At 42.6% G+C, this 17,992-nt stretch overlaps 1 protein-coding gene across 1 annotated transcript in view; it reads right to left on the bottom strand.

Annotated features, from left to right (window-relative positions):
• Positions 1–17,992, bottom strand: part of KISS1R (KISS1 receptor) — a 423,650-nt gene that overhangs the window by 267,423 nt on the left and 138,235 nt on the right. Inside the window, exon 2 of the mRNA XM_082247986.1 lies at positions 5,372–5,496. Within this exon, the coding sequence (XP_082104112.1) occupies positions 5,372–5,496 (125 nt within the window). The remainder of the gene's footprint in view (positions 1–5,371; positions 5,497–17,992) is intronic.

Genomic DNA, 17,992 nt, shown 5'->3' with positions numbered 1-17,992 from the left:
TGACTGCGCTGTGACTGACTGCTCTGCGACTGTCTGACTGCTCTGCGACTGTCTGACTGCTCTGCGACTGTCTGACTGTGCTCTGCGACTGACAGACAGTGTTCTGTGACCGACCGACTGGTGAAGATCTTTGGACGGGTGAGTATCCTTGCGACTGGTGAGTATCTTGCGACTGGTGAGCATCTTGCGACTGGTGAGTATCTTTGCGACTGGTGAGTATCTGGTGAGTATCTGCGACTGGTGAGTAGCTGCGACTGGAGAGTATCTTGCGACTGGAGAGTATCTGCTACTGGTGAGTAGCTGCGACTGGTGAGTAGCTGCGACTGCAGAGTATCTTGCGACTGGAGAGTATCTTGCGACTGGTGAGTATCTTGCGACTGGGAGTATCTTGCGACTGGTGAGTATCTTGCGACTAGTGAGTATCTTGCGACTGGTGAGTATCTTTGTGTCTGTTGGTATCTTTGCGACTGGTGAGTATCTTAGTGACTGGTTAGTATATTAGCGACTGGTGAGTACCCCAGGTTTTGTACCAGGGGAGTTAGTGGTAGTATAGGTAAGGAAGAGCAGGTCGTTAACATTATCCCCATAGAGTAGTGGGTAATAATGTCCGACAGGATTGGGGATGCCACTCAGTGCACTTCTTGTGCCATGTATGAGTTTCTTGATGAACCAATCGAGGACGAATACTGCTGTGCAAGATGTGAGCAACTTGTTGCTCTGGAAGCCCACATTGTGGATCTAGAGAACACAGTGGTAAGACTGCGTGGCATCTACAACCTGGAAAGGAGCTTGGACATTACCCATCAGGCGCTGGCAGGGGCCAGCATAGAGGAGGGAGGAATAGAGGAGACGCAAGCAGCAGAGGTACGCAGCTGGGTGACTGTTAGGAATGTTAGTGGGAGGAGTGTCAGGGAGGCCAGTCCTGAGTTGGTAAACCCTAACATATTTGCCGAGTTGCAGGTTAAGGGGGATATCAGCTCAGGGGTGGCAGTGCTGGAGCATGCGCCCTCCCCCAGCTGCCAGGGGAGGGACGGCTCCAGGAAGAAGGGGGGCTGTAATTCAGGAAAGGTTAGAAAGGTTGTGGTAGTTGGGGACTCAATTATCAAGAGAGTGCAATCTGTAAAAAAGATCTCGTGAACCGAACAGTATGTTGTTTACCGGGCGCCCGCGTTCGGCACATCGCAGATCTGGCAGACAGATTATTGCGCGGGGCTGGGGATGACCCAGCGGTCATGGTGCATGTGGGCCCTAATGACAAAGTTAAAGGTAGGTGGAGGATCCTAAAGAACGATTTCAGGGACTTAGGTAATAGATTGAGGAATAGGACCTCCAAGGTGGTTTTCTCTGAAATACTGCCTGTACCTCGAGCCACACAAGAGAGGCAGAAGGAGATTAGGGAACTTAACAAGTGGCTGAGGAATTGGTGTAGGAAGGAGGGGTTTGGGTTCCTGGAGAACTGGGCTGACTTCTCAGTCGGCTACCGGCTCTTTAGTAAGGATGGGCTGCACCTTAATGGGGACGGTACAGCTCTTTTGGGGAGAAAGATGGCCTCCAAGTTGGAGGGGCTTTTAAACTAGGAGACGGGGGGGAGGGTTCAGAAGTAGAGTCAGTTAGGAGAGAGCAAAGGACTGAAGGCAGTTGTAGGGTCAGCAGCGACAGTAGGTCCACAACGTCAATCGGTAGGTCTGTGTGGGAGAACCTCAGACCAAACAGGAATAAACATAACCAATCACGTTTAACTTCCGTAAAACTAAGAGGGGTATATGCTAATGCCAGGAGCCTAGCTAATAAAATGGATGAGTTGGAAATGTTAGTACATGAGGAGGACATAGACCCTGTGGGAATAACGGAGACTTGGTTCGACCCCTCACATGACTGGCTGGCAAATATCCAAGGGTATTCGGTGTACCGGAAGGACAGGGTAGGAAAAAGAGGGGGAGGGGTATGTCTCTACGTCAAGAACAATGTAAGGGTGATAGAGAGGTGTGACATTACGGAAGGGATGAGTATGGAGTTAGAATCCGTGTGGGTAGAACTCCTTAGGGAAGGAGAAAAGGGAAAAGTAATTGTGGGGGTTTGCTATAGGCCACCTAAACAAGGGGAGGAGGTAGAGCTGGTATCTTTAGCACTTTTGGGGGACTTCAATTATCCCGACATTGACTGGGAAGAGGGGACTACACACTCACAGAAGGCCCGTCTATTCACGGAAACTTTACAGGATAATTACATGTCACAGCTGGTGGATTCTCCTACTAGAGAAAACGCAATCCTGGATCTATTGATCACTAATGACCCAGACATAATCTCGGAGGTAGGAGTCCAGGACAACCTGGGCTCTAGCGATCACAGGATGATCACATTTAGTGTAAATAACAATAGAACAAGGCACGTGGGGAACATAAGAACCCTTAACTTCAGAAGGGCAGACTTTCCAAAATTGTACTCATTGATGGAAAGGGTAAACTGGGACCGAACCCTAGGATCCCTGACCACAGAGGAAAAATGGGAATGCTTTAGGAATATATTAAGCAAAGGCATCTTGCAGTGCATTCCTATGGGAAATAAATTTAGAAGAGACAAAGCCAAACCTGGCTGGCTAAACCGTAGCGTTAAAAATCTTATTAGGGGAAAAAAATTGGCCTTCAGGAAATATAAATCTGAAGGCACAGTATTGGCTTTCAACCAATACAAGGAGGCAAATAAGAAGTGTAAACACGAAATCAAGATGGCTAAAATAGACTTTGAGAGACAAATAGCGGAGGATGGTAAAAAAAAAAAAAACAAAGAAAAGTATATCAACAGCAAAAAAACTAGGGCAGAGCATATTTCTCACATAATTAGCGATGATGGGGGGATGGTTACAGAGGACACTGAAAAAGCAACCGTGCTGAATGCTTTTTTCTCGTCAGTATTTACACAGGAAACGGAGGGGTACACTGACCATGACTGTTTGGTTAGTAGTAATACACAGGACTTGCCACTATGGCTAACAGAGGGTGAAATCAGGGAAAGGCTGGATAAACTTAACACAAACAAATCACCAGGCCCGGATGGCGTACATCCGAGAGTACTCAAGGAACTCAGTAAGGTTATATCCAGACCACTGTTCCTGATCTTTGCGGACAGTATTAGGACAGGAGATGTACCAGGAGATTGGAGAAAAGCTAACGTGATTCCGATATTCAAAAAGGGTCAGAGGCATGTCCCAGGAAATTATAGGCCTGTCAGTTTGACATCGATAGTATGTAAACTTCTGGAGGGGATGATAAGGGACTATATCGTAGAGTTTGCTAAAGACAACAGCATCATCAGTAATAACCAGCACGGGTTTACAAATGGGCGTTCTTGTCAAACCAATCTATTAACATTCTACGAGGAGGTGAGCTGTGAGCTAGATAGGGGCAGACCAGTGGATGTGGTGTACCTAGATTTCGCTAAGGCGTTTGATACAGTTCCCCATAAGCGCTTAATTTATAAAATAAGGTCTGCAGGTATCGACAGCAGGGTTTGCTTTTGGATACGAAACTGGCTAAAAGGGCGTGTCCAAAGGGTGGTAATAAACAGCGCATACTCAGACTGGTGTGAGGTAGTAAGCGGGTCCCCCAAGGCTCAGTCCTGGGACCAACCTTGTTCAATTTATTCTTAAACAGCATTGAGGTCGGGGTCAGTAGTTCAATAGCAGTTTTTGCAGATGACACAAAATTGGGCAGGGCAATAACTGCACAGCATGAAGCAAATATCCTACAGGATGACCTGGACAAAATAATGGAGTGGGCAACGACATGGCAAATGAGGTTAAATGTGGAGAAGTGTAAGGTTTTGCACTAGGGGACTAGAAACATAAAAGCACAATACACATTAGGAGGGGAACCCTTGGGGGAATCAAAAATGGAGAAGGATCTGGGAGTCTTGGTTGATGATAGACTAAGCAACAGCATGCAATGTCAAGCGGCAGCTGCCAAAGCAAGCAGAATATTAGCATGCATAAAGAAAGGGATGTATTCCAGAGATAAGACTATAATCCTTCCACTTTATAAAACTCTGGTCCGACCGCATCTGGAGTATTCTGTCCAGTTCTGGTCGCCAGTCCTCAGAAGGGATGTGTTGGAGCTGGAGAAAGTCCAGAGAAGGGCAACTAAACTAATTAGGGGATTGGAGGACCTTGATTATGAAGAGTGTCTGCAGTCGCTTGATTTATTCTCCCTGGAGAAGAAACGCCTGAGGGGGGACATGATAGCAATTTTTAAATATCTCAATGGGGATCTCAGCTTAGAAAAAAAGCTGTTCAGTCGAAGGGATTGCATGAGGACTCGGGGGCGTACAATGCGATTAGAGGAGAAGCGTTTTAACCTCAGGCAACGTGGGGGGTTCTTTACTGTTAGGGCTACAAGATTGTGGAATTCTCTACCACAAGAGGTGGTTTCTGCGGGTAGTATGGTGGCTTTCAAAAGACTATTGGACGTGCATCTCAAGGATCAGAACATTCAGGGGTATGTGAGATGATTACAGCCATGGATGGACTATTGTCTTTATTCAACCTCACCTACTATGTAACTATGTAACTATGTATTGCATAACAGAGATAGGCATTGGAGGGTATAAGCTGATTTTAATATGAATTTCAGAAGGTTACATAAATACAAAATTGTTCATTAAATTGATTGTAAAGTCTTTTTTTTTTTCTTCAATAATCTAACAAACATGTTATACTTTCATCCTCTGTTGCAGTGGATTTGCACAGAGCAGCCCGGATCCTCCTCTTCTTGGGTCCCTCTTCTGTGTTCCTGGCACCTCCCTCTTGTTGAGTGCCCCCACAGCAAGCAGCTAGCTATGGGGCACCTGAGCCGAGCTGTAGCTCCCTGTGTACATTCACACATGGAGCTGTGGCCCAGCCCTGCTCCCTCTCTCTCCTGATTGGCTGTCTGACTTTTGATTGACAGCAGCGGGAGCCAATGGCCCCGCTGCTGTGTGCAGGAGGGAGAGTCTCAGATGGGTGAGACACTCGTGGACATCGCTGGAGAGAGATGGGCTCAGTTAAGTATTAGGGGAGCTTAGGGGGGTGCTGAACACAGAAGGTTTTTATCTTAATGCAAAGAATGCATTAAAATAAAAAAAAACTTCTGACTTTACAACTTCTTTAAATAAAGTTGATTCAAGAAGCCTAAAAAAAAAACACACACCCCAGACTGTACATTTCTATCATATGGAAAGCAAAAATCTGTGTTCCGACCAGAAATACCACTTCTTTCAAATGGATAACTGTATATTGATTCGACATAAGGAACCCTGTTCATTGAGCACATATGTAAAATTAATAGATAATGATTTGAAAATACACACTTGTTTAAAATGTCTTTGAATGCATGCTCACCTGCTGGATATAGTTTACAAATTTGCACATGAATTCACCAAATATCCATCCAGGAAGGGGGTACAAGGCAGCAGTAATGGGCACACAGCACACGAGAAATATTATATCTGTGGTGGCCAAGTTAGCTGTGGAGACAAAACAAAGCTTTTTTTTTTTTTTACCAACAAACAGCAAAATCTTACATTTTTAACAATATATTGTTTGAGAAAGAAAATGGTCAAACTAATTTCATTAATCACTTAAGCCCCGGAAGATTTTACCCCCTTCCTGACCAGGCCCTATGTTGCGATTCGGCACTGCGTGACTTTTTTTACTTTTTGCGCTATAAACAAAAAAAGAGCGACAATTTTGAAAAAATAACAATATTTTTCACATTTTTTTACATGAAATTCCCCCCCAAAAAAATGTAAAAATCAAATTTTTTTAACATTTTAAGTCAATTTGTTTTCTGCTACGTATGTTTGGTAAAAAAAAACGCAATAAGCGCATTTTGATTGGTTTGCACAAAAGTTATTGCGTTTACTAACTAAGGGAAAGATTTCTGTCATTTTTGGTGTTTTTTTTTTTAACGAGTAATGACGGCGATCTGCGATTTTCGCCAGGTGAAAAACAGAGGGGAAAAAAGCCTAAAAAATAAAACTAATACATCTAATGATTTATAAGATGCAATATATAAAATTTTTGGTTTTGAGTTTAATACTGTGTTAAAGTGTCACTAAACCCACATCATAAAAAAATATCAATACATTCTGTGTTACATAGTTAATCAGGTTGAAAAAAGACACAAGTCCATCTGGCTCAACCAATAAAAAACAAAAAACAGTAAAAAAAAAACCCAACCATACAATCCCATATACACAATCCTATACCCACAGTTGATTCAGAAGAAGGCGAAAAACCCCAGCAAAGCATAATCCAATTTGCTACAGCAGGGGAAAAAAAATTCCTTACTCATTCCCCAAGAGGCAATCGGATATTCCCTAGATGAACTTTACCTATAAATATTAGTACCCATTTATATTATGTACATCCAGGAAAGAATCCAGGCCTTTTTTTTAAAGCAATCTAGTGAGCTAGCCAGAACCACCTCTGGATGGAGTCTATTCCACATTTTCACAGCTCTTACGGTGAAGAAACCTTTTTGTATTTGGAGAAAAATCTATTTTCCTCTAGATGTAAAGAGTGCCCCCTTGTCCTCTGTGTTGACCTTAAAGTGAAATAACTCAACATCAAGTTCACTATATGGACCCCTTATGTATTTATACATGTTGATCATATCCCCCCTTAATCTCCTCTTCTCAAGAAAAAATAAATTCAGTTCCACTAATCTTTCCTCGTAGCTGAGCTCCTCCTTGCCTTTTATCAGTTTGGTTGCCCTTCTCTGCACTTTCTCCAGTTCCCCAATATCCTTTTTGAGAACTGGTGCCCAAAGCTGAACTGCATATTTTAGATGAGGTCTTACTAATTATTTGTACTTGGACAAAATTATATCTTTCTCTCTGGAGCCCTCCATGCCTCTGTTAATACAAGAAAGGACTTTGCTTGCTTTGGAAACTGCAGCTTGGCATTGCATGCTATTATTAAACTTAGGATCTACCAGAACACCCAGATCCTTCTCCACTTTTATATATTTTAAATATATAAAAAATATATAAAAAATATAAAAAATTAAAAATTATAATATATATATATATAAATATATATAAAAAAATATATATATAAAAAAATTTGGATACATCGATTGGAGACTTTAAAACCCAAAGGTCTCAATGTCAATTTAGACATTAATTGTTTTTTTATCTAATTGGTAAAGAGACCTGTACGCTACCTATATGCCCTCCTTTTTTACAGCCTTTTATAATTTTTTTATATATATTTTTATATATATATATTTTTTAAAATATATGTCCTCTGCCTTTTATCTTTTAGAAAATTTTTTAATAATGTTTTTAATCTATGCAAATATCCCAATTCTAGTAAATATAGTAAATATAATATATATGTCCTCTGATAATATTTATTTATTTATTTATTCCAAATCACAATTCTAGTAAATATAGTAAATATAATATATATGTCCTCTGATAATATTTATTTATTTATTCCAAATTACATCCTCTGCCAATATTATTACAATATTCCCATAATATTGAAAATAAAATAATAAATTAAGAAGTCTCTCTCTATACAAATTTTATCCTATCTAATATATTTATTGAATAATAATAAAATTCATTCAAATTTCCGATAGTAGGTTTTATTTAATATATATTATTGATTAGTAGTATAATCAATACTTTGTTAATAATTAAATTATTACAGGGAATTATTTTATTGTTTTGTATTTCATTTTTATTTTTATTAGGCTTTAAATATAACTATTTAATAAAAGATGTAATATGAATCACCTACATGAATTTTGTTTGTTGAATAAAGTTTGTTGTAAAGAGGAAGTGATGCCCGGACTTAATATTCGTCAAATAAGTAAAGATGTATCTATTAATAGATTTTTTTCAGTAGTGGATCCATAATACCGGGTCCGAAACTAATTGCCAAAAGTCCGGAAGGTTTTTGAGCATTAGATAATTAATAAGAATATCAAATCCGGATATGACGTTTGATATGGAACAGATATAAATTGAGTCCGTAAACCGGATGTGATGTCTTTGAAAACGCCCTGGAGGAGGGCGAAACGCGTTGACGCAACTTCCGGTTACAGACGAGACGTAACGTCACTTCCGGTCAGACACTTCCTGGTCGCATCATGGAATGCACGCCGAGCGCGGCTCACACGAGGCTCATGATATATGCGATATATTAAAATACATGTTTGTAAGTATGTTTTTGACTTGTTAACCACAATAAACTGTTCAAACATACTTCACCATGTATGGCCTTTCTATATTTTAATGGTGGACACGGAGGCGGAGTTTACCCTACCCTTATCCAAGGTTTTATGAAAGATCATCTTTGAGATCCTGGCCAAGAAGGCTTATGTGCAATATATACCCAAGGCTCAAAAATTCTGGCAATTTGGTGAGTGGGGAACCAAGAGGGGACACCTACCACTTTGGAGCACTTTGAATAATTTTCTGCACTTGAGCACCTTATTTGGATCACATTTTAAGGACTTTTATATGTTATTTATGTCTCATTGTTATGCACAGTATATTCATGCTAGCGCTGCTTAAGTTTGTTTTTTAATTTAATACATTTGCCTTCTCTTTGTCCCCAGTCACCCACTGCAGATTATTTTGTGAAGATCCTACATGCGCAGACCTGACCTTTTTACTATTAATATATTTGAAGAATTTTTGGGGGTTTGTCCTACTATCTTTTGCAATCTGTCGTTCATTTTGAATTTTTGCGTCGTTGATTTTCTTTTTACATATTCTGTTACCAAAAAATATATTCTCACAGAGCCGCCCAGTACCTATAGAGAATTCTCTGCGCTTTAGGAGGTGTCAACTGTATAGCCCAGCTGACCACTAAACTAAATGCTGATACTTGAAAAATAGATAAATGATAATAATAATATTGGTCCCAAAGTAAATGACAAATATTAGTAGCGCAAGGTAAATATGAATTAACAAATTCTTGGCAAAGAAGGTAGAACTACCAATGAAATGCTAATCAATAAAATCAATGCAATCACTGACACATTAAAAAGTCCCAAAGTCCATTCAGCCAAAGATGCAGGAAATGAAATAGATGATCAAAAATGTGTAATGCACCATGGATCCAAATAGCCGTGAATATGAAGGATTAGTAACGGATGGCAACTCACCAGACCTCAATGCTCATTAACTCTCCAAATTGAGCTCTCAGCGTGTTAAACAACAATATGGTCAGATAAAGAAATCAGCCTTCCAGTACACCAGTTGGTCATCAATACCCAGGTACTCAGAACATGTGGGGAAATAAATAGAGCCTCCACTAGTGCAATAAGTCCAGACAGTAGTTTATTAAAGCACACAGAAAATATTGCACTCACTTGTAATATGAAGATTACAGGCACATCAACACATATGAGGATAAACCGCCGTTGCCGTCATGGCCTGGCAAAGATTAATAGGGCACATCCAGCCAGCGCTTTGAGAGGTTAGGTTACACCTACTTACTTACCTTAGAGATTTTTTTACTCTGCGTATAAGATGACCCCCCCCCCCCCCATTTTTAGGGGTTTCTTTTGAGGTTAAAAAGTCATCTTATATCCCGGAAAATACGGTATATTCTTTATAACAATTAAACAATAATAGTGTTCCTTCATTTTTAATTTTTTTTTTTATTATTTAAAACTTTTCTTGTTATTTATAGCTTTTTTAACTTTGGCCGTGAGCCACATAGGTTTTATTTTTATCCTTTTAAACGTATTGCCCATGGGAATATACTTTGCAGTAAGTACTTTGCATACAGTCTTTTTGAAAAATTCCCATTTCTGTTCTGTGTTCATCGATGCCAATATTCCCTCCCAGTCTAAGTCCTGAAGAGAAACTCTCATCCTTGGAAAATTTGCTCTCTTAAAGTTATTTGCTTTTATATTTCCTGTATGCGTTTGTTGCTTACAGCTAAAATTAAATGAAATCATATTATGGTCACTGCTACCCAGATGTTCTTTTATATGAACATTAACATGCTGTTTATACTTACAAAGTCACTATGAGATTCATTTTCTGTATTCTGCAAAACCTGGTTGATCCTGCTGCTCTCTATCTCCACCTTCTGTTTTTGTCCCCAATTCAGCTAGGGAGTTCGCAGCTGTGGTGTCAACTCTGCACATGCTCAGTTTTCAGTGAGTTTCTATGCTTAGCATTTCCTCTCTCATCTGCACAGCCCATATGACTATAGAGTCACACATGTGGGCGCATATAAAGTGGTACATGACATACCACTCCCTTTCACTTCCTCCATACCCACTAACCAGCTAAATACAATGAGGGCAGGATTTTACATGTAAATTAATAGAGGAATCACCTCCCTTCTATTCTAAGGCTCTGGCTGGAGGGGTGTAACTGCAGAAATCTGCCCACACCATGTTATTGCCAAAAAATAATAAAGATATGATTTCAAATATATATTTGTATGACAATTTAAAAAAGTTTTTCCTGGCTCTGCGTCATGCCATCATACTACGGGTCAACTCCGCCCCTCTGACCCCCATAGGACATCCCTGAAATAGCATAAAAGGCAGGCAGTACCTGGTGGAGGTGTTCTTTTTTTCGTCCTCGCTCCGGACACCTTGAAAAATATGTTATCCTTCCTTGTGGCCTTCCCAGGTTCAGCCTCTCTCCTAGGTAAGAAGACCCCCTCTTATGGGCTGTAAATCTCCCTCGATGGTGGGTTCCCCTTGGTGCTGGGGGTAAGTTACATTGCAGTATAAATTGCTGCATTTTCATACTGATACCGTTAATTGACAGTCAAAACTGGCACAGATGCCGTATTACAGTGGAGGTTCTTTCCTCGCTGTTGTTACAGTATGAATGATGTTATGAAGCTGGCTGGCAATTTTTTTGCTGTATTTTGCTCCCCTTAAACATGCTTGCTGGCTCTTGTAGTTCACTAGAGATGGTGGTTTTGCATGCTCCAGTGTGGGGGGAGGGGGCCAGCCCAGGCTTCCTCTGATCACGTTGGAGCTTTTGGTTAATCAGTGGAGGCAGTCTGCAGGTGCAGCTGGCTTCCTTTTTCCTCTGTGGCCAATACACTGTGTAACTGGGTCTCTGCTGCCCTCACTGTGAGTACATGCACATCCTGGTCTACTTTGCCTGTGTTGAAGCTTGGGGTAATTTTGTCTAAAGCTGCCGCCAGCCTCAAAGCACTGAAGATGTTTTTTGGGCAGGAATGCGTTTTTGTTTTTCTTTATCTTTTTTGGAAAAAAAAAAAAGAGAGAGCAATGTATGTGGCCAGGACGGAATAAATTTTCGTCAGTTGGTCACTCTGAATGGACCTGATCGAGTGTGGAGCCACAGTGTTGTGGGGATGAATGTGAACTAAGCACCCTGCAACCTTGATGTTTATTCCCCAGGAGATGACATACTGAAATATTGACACGGCTGTGAATGCTTCACATCATCTTATCACTAATTTGGAGGATATTTCAGCAATACCTTAAGGAGGTAGTCCAAGGATCTTCCTCTCATGCTTAGCACAATGAGGTGCTGGGAGGATATGTTGCCAGGAAGGAGAATGTGTTTTTGCCTTAATGGGGTAGTCAGAGGTTCTCCTGTCCACTATTTGTAGCCACAAAGTTACTGTGAACACTGGATGCAGTTACCATTCCCAAGTGTTGGCATACAGCTTGCGCTGCTTTACAATACTGTTGCTACCTGCTGCAGAGACAAAAAACAAGGTTACTTCTGTTTGTAGGCGACAGACAATAGCGTAAGCTTGCACTTTATGTGCAGCCTATGGCTATCCTATTAGTCCTTATTGCTTAGAGCAGATAAGGTTCTCCATGTGTAGGAGAAAGGGCTCTGGTTGGGAAGCTTGTGTAAAGTTTTCTCAGTTCAGGTAAAGGCTTGTTTGCCTGGCTCTTGGAGATGGCCCAGGACTACAGCATCAGAGTTGCCTTAGTGGAGATAGCCTACGGCCACACCATACCACCCTGTATGTGCTTGATCTCAGAAGCTAAGCAGGTTTAGACCTGGTTAGTGGATGAATGGGGGACCACCTGGGAACACTAGGTTCTGTACAGCAGCACATATGCCTCTTAACCAGCAGAGGGCAGTAATACTGATAATTGTGCACTTAGCTTCTCTAGGTTTCTGAGTCAAGCTGCCCCAGTGCTGTGGGGGACAGTTCACCACTCTAAGTCCATGGGGGGCCCTTGCATGTTCTGCTTTCTGAGGCTTTGCAGAGTCTAACAGCCATAGGCATGCTTCCTCAATGCAGAGGCAACAGGGGGCTTGTGGTTTCAGAAGCCTTGGCGCCCTGGATGTTTTAGGGCTGCATTTCCCATGATGCTCATACACTCTGAGGTATAGTTGGGCATTGTGGGAGGTGTAGTTCTGGGGTGCCGAGGTTCGCTATCACTGCTCTAGAGCTATGGTCAGATGCAGGTTTTAAAAAGAAATCAGTGTACAATGTTTGCATTACTTCCCATACCCTGGAAGACATTTTTAAATGTTTGAGGATCAATGATCGCTAATGTTCTCATCTCTGCAGCAGTTTCCTGCTTCCTTACCATAGCTCCCATGCTCCACCAATCTGTCAACAGTTTTAAGGAGTGATTTTTGGCTCAGGGCATTCTTTCGATGCGGACGCAGAGGTGGAGCATGAATATTCATTCCCTCTCTGGGTTCACAAATGTCAGATGGCCTTTGGATGATTCTTGGTGCTAAGCACATTCCGGTATTTATGAAGGTTCCTGTCTTTATGACAGAATCCTGGAAAACCATTATTCTGGTGGTAAGGAAGGGCTGGTGCCTTTTTCTGGACTTAGCTAACGCTAGTCTACATATTCCTATAGTCTGGGTTCGCCAGCTAGTTTTTTCTAGCAGACAATGACTTGACCTAGGTCATGGTATGTTTTTGGTTGGCATTCTCCCCAGAACCCTCTTGAGGGTACTATCAATCTTTATGGCATTTATTTCCTCAAGTGACATTTTGCGGATAGCGAAGTAGGGGTGCTGCTGCTAAGTAACGTTTTTGCCTGCAGGACCCTCTAGATCTTGGAGTATCATGTTCATTTTTAGTAGATCCAAATCCAGTCTACTTAAGTCCTGGATCGCTGTTCATTGCAAGCGAAGGTCATGTCCATCCTTCTGGGTCCGGGTAGGTTTTTGGTCACGGCACCCACCCCAGAACCCTTCTGGAGGTACTCTCTATCCTTAGGGCATTCGTTTCCTCAGTGATATCCTGCTTAGAGCGACGTAGGAGCACTGCTGCTAGTTAACACCTTAGCCTGCAGGACTCTCGAGAGCTTTCATCTTGTCAAGTTTTAGTAGAATTGAATTCAGTTTACTTACTCCTAGATAGCTGTTCAGTGCTAGTTAAGGTCATGCCCATCTTTCTGGGGCCTGGGATCCTGAGCATTATGTGGACTATAGCCTGGTGTTGGCTCACTCCAGGGATTTTCTCATAGACCGCCGGGATCAAGTCTTGCAGACCCAATCAGAATTTGGGTGGATGGTGAATGTGCAGAAGAGCCAACTTGTTCCGTCCAATGCCTAACCTACCTGGGCAGGCGGTTTCAGTACAGTCCAATACAAGATTTTCCTGTGAAGAGAGAAGATTGATCGAGTCTGTGCGGGGACCAAGGGGATTAGGTCCTCAAAGAAAATCACGGTTCATCGAGGCATGAGTTTTTTTAGGTCTCCTAATGGCCTGTATCCCAGCAGTGCCTTGGGCACGGTGGCACAGGAGAAGGTTTCAGTTCTGCCTTCTAAGCCAGTGGCGCCGCAGTTCTCTCAGCCAGAGGTTCCAGGTTCCTTGCTTAGTTTCCAACAACCTTCTGTGGTGGACCAAGAGGAGCAACCTCTCCCTGGGCGGGCCCGTCAGCCCTGGAGACTGGATCACGATTACTGCGGATGCCAGTCTCCAGAGTTGGGGGGCGCATTGCCTACAACTGAAAGTGCAGGGAGTGTGGACCAGAGTTTGCCATGTTCCTTGAATCTCCTAGAACGAACAGCGGCCAGGGAGGCGCTGAAGACGTTTCAGCTCGTAATCCAAGGCAGGAGAGTCAGACTTCTCATGGACAATACAACGGCAGTATCGTACATTGTGAAACAAGGGGGGACAGGAAGTCTGAAACTTCTCCAGGTAACTGCGGAGATCTTCTCCTTGGCCGAAGCCCACTTGTTGGACTGTTCAGCATCGTGTCTCCCGGACCCTCAGAATACCCTAGCAGACCAGTTGAGCAGGAACTTCGCCAACTACACAGGATGGATGCAAAATCCAAAATATTTGTCGAGCAATGGGGGTTCCCGAGATAGACTTAATGGCGACACAGTTCAACTGTCCCGTTTTTTCCCACTTCTTCGGCCCGCAAGCTCTGGCCCAGGATGCTCTCTATCAGAAGTGGGGCTTCAAGCAGGTCTACCTATTTCCACCAATTAGTCTGATCCTCAAATCATTGGTGAAGATCATGGAGGAGGGAGTACCCGCTATTGTGATAGCTCTATTCGGGCTGAGGAGGCCATGGTTTCCCCTTCTTTGTCGTCTGGCGGTGTGTCCTCCAATAAGGCTCCCTCAGGTCAGGGACCTTCTCATCTGCAACGGCCACACTCACCCCAACTCGGCCTGTCTGGCCTTGACTGCATGGAATTTGAGAGGAGCAAGCGCCAGAATCTAGATCTCTCTGACTCGGTAATGTCCACCATTCTGTAATCCAGGAAAGAATCTACTAAAGGCCACTTATTATAGAGTGTGGCAGAGGTTCGAGGATTTCTCAGTCCAGCAGGGATTTTCTTCCCGTTTCACCTCAGTGGCGAATATATTGGATTTTTTGCAGTACGGCCTCGACTCAGGACTAAGCTTCAACATGCTTACAGTACAAATTTCAGCACTTTTGGCCCTTACCAATACCTCATGGTCAAAGGAGTCTCTAGTAGTTGGATTCCTCCGTGCGGCAATCGAGATATACCCGCCTATTCGTCCTTTTCTTTCCAAAGTGGGATTTACTGTTAGTATTAACGGGGTTGCTAAAAAGCCCCTTTTTTCCCCAGATTCGGACAGTCCTTTATGGGACCTGACATTAAATACGGTTTTCTTGACAGTTGAGGCTCAGACGCTGCGGCCTTCTCCTACAAAGAGCCGTTCTGCACCTTCCTTCAGGTCAGCATAGTGTTACAACCTTCTCCGAAGTCCCTTCCTAAAGTCTCGTCGGAATTTAATTTTAATTGGGAATCGGTACTCCCAAGCCTTTTCACCTTCTCAATCAGACTTGGAGGAGCCTAGATGGTATGATCTGGATATGAAGTCTCTCCCACAGACATAGCTGCCCAGAACGGTCTCGTTCCGGAAAACAGATGCTCTTTTTTTGTATTCCCAAAGGGTCCCAGGATGGGTATGCCGGGCCCTCCAAGAGTCCTCTCGACAGGGATAGTTAAAGTAATCCAAACAGCTTACTTCCTGGAAGGCCTTCCCCCTCCTCAGGAGATCCGAACACATTTCACAAGAGCGGTGTCATCCTCCTGGGCAGTTTGGTCCAAAGTATCGGCAGACGTGGTCTGTAAGGCAGCAGGTTGGAGATCTCCTAATACCTGCATAAAACACTAAGCTGGATGTGATGTCATCCCAGTATGCTCAGATGGTAGCTTCAGTAGTGTCTTCTGCTGTATCAAGATATTACAATTAGTTTCTTGCAGCAGTACCTGGTGTTTGTAATTTATTCTTCCCACCCTGTGTTGTGGCTAGTTAAGTCCCATAGTATGATGGCATGACGCAGAGCCAAGAAAATGGAAAATTGTTACCAATACTTACCGTAATTTTCCTTTCCTGGCTCTGCGTCATGCCAGCACAAAACCCTCCCCTCCATGGAGCTCATACAGAACACCTCCACCAGGTACTGCCTGCCTTTTATGCTATTTCAGGGATGTCCTATGGGGGTCAGAGGGGCGGAGTTGACCCGTAGTATGATGGCATGACGCAGAGCCAGGAAAGGAAAATTACGGTAAGTATTGGTAACAATTTTCCATTATTGATAGGGATAATTTATTTCAAAGGCTATTGTTTTTAATTTTGAGCAAGTGACCAGCATCAAAGGACACAAAACTCCTCCTCCTCCTGTTTCCCCGTAGACAGGCTGGGAGAGAGCTAGGGCATGTGACAGCTGTATTCCAATTAGGAAAAAGGAAGTTAGATTTTTACTTTTTTTTTGTTATCAAATAATTACAGTGCCATCATCCACATGCAGAAATAGAAGAAACAATGTAAACAAAACAATGTGTTTTCAGTATCACTTTAACAATGATGTACAATGCTTGAATTTATTTTTAAGGCTGCTACCACACTGATGCCTTTTTGCTGTGTTTTACCTTGCTAAAAATGCAAGAAAATGCAATAAAATGATTTTCCTTTAAATCCTATGGGACTCTTCACACTATTGCTCTGCGGGTGCAGTGCATTTTAAAAAGTCCTGCATGCTGCTTCTTTGGTGCACTTTTCAATCCACACCAAAAATGCAGCTCCCCATTGAAATGAAAAGAAAGAGTGTCAAAAATACATCAAAAGGGTTATACTTGAACAAGAAGCCTCAGCTATACCTTTAGAGCTACTTCCTTGGTCTCCCAAATGGCCCACATTGGAAATGCAAAAGCTTCCAACAAAAGGGACCACCTTTAAAGCGTGCCATATAGCTTTCAATTTCCACGGAATAGCTCCATTGCCATCGCCCCTGCTCCCTATCTTAGGCCATCCTTACTTCCCTCCAGATACACAAGACAAACAGTTCAAATGGATTAAACAAGTGTAAAATTGGTGTGCAAAACATATTTTATGTCACTCACTCAACTCGCAAACTCCCAGACAGTCACCTTACTAGATACTCTACAGATATTGCAGCTTACACACTTTTTATACTCTCTTCCCAATCCTGAGAAATTTTACTGCAAAATTACACCATTTGAGCAGGATTGCCTAGGCGAGGGTCTGATCAGTCACGCCCTCTCTGTGACTTATAAATGACTCCTTATGGAGACTTCTGGGGATTGTCTTGTTACCAGAAGCCTGTACGAAGATTCTCACTATATCCTTCAGATCATCCATATCCAACAGATACCAAGAATCAGGGTCTAAAATAGTTACCTGTTATTATCGTACCCAAGCATTGTGAACCCAAAGTACCAGAGACCTACTGGAAATGTGGACACTGGTGACGAGACATACTACACACAGTATGTTCTGGTCTTTTCTCCCTCCTGACAGTTTCTGGAAATATGAGATCTCTTAAAAATGTACAGATCGGGCGCTTTTAAAAATGCATGAATTCTACCTGCACCACAATTTTATCCCGACAGCTGCCTATAAAAAATAAATACTAGGCCCCTTGGTAAACACAGCATGCTCCTGAGTACCAGCACTTTGGAAATCTCAACAGCAGCCGACTGTCCAACAATGGATCAGATGGGCTGAGGATATCAGGGAGATGGAGATTCTTACTAGCTCAGTAAAAAAAATAGATACCAAATTCAGAAACACACGATTCTACTAGATAGAGTTTACTTGCATTGTTGAATTTAAAAGGCTGTTAACAGCCTAAACTAGTCAACAACACAGTAATATGGGGGATGGACTCCATGGGACTGTGGGCCACCCCCGAGACAACACCAATGTGCCCACATTTTCTCGACCCTGCCTCTAACTTTTCATCAAGAGCACCTCCCCAGCTCCCCCTCCCTTTTTTTCCCTTCTTCTCTTCCATTTCCCTCAAATTCCTTACCAGATCTAACTCCATCTATAGATACTTTACAATGTGTCTTACCAAAGACCTAAATCTAGACTCTTCATTAGGTTTTCTTTTCTTGAACACACCTACTTCCTATGACCATTGCATGATGAATAGTGAGCTCCATTAGTCATGATTCTGCAAATTCTACATGGACCACACTATGCCAACTTTCATTAGAAAGGGGCTCTGGATTTTCACTGCCGTGCCCACTGCCATACCACCATACCCTTGGAGCT

The sequence above is a fragment of the Pelophylax lessonae genome, assembly GCF_965119305.1.
Source record: "Pelophylax lessonae genome assembly, chromosome: 1".
In the NCBI taxonomy this organism is placed as follows: Eukaryota; Metazoa; Chordata; class Amphibia; order Anura; family Ranidae; genus Pelophylax; species Pelophylax lessonae.
Note: the sequence above shows the minus strand (reverse complement) of the source record. Positions and strands in the feature narration are given on the sequence as shown.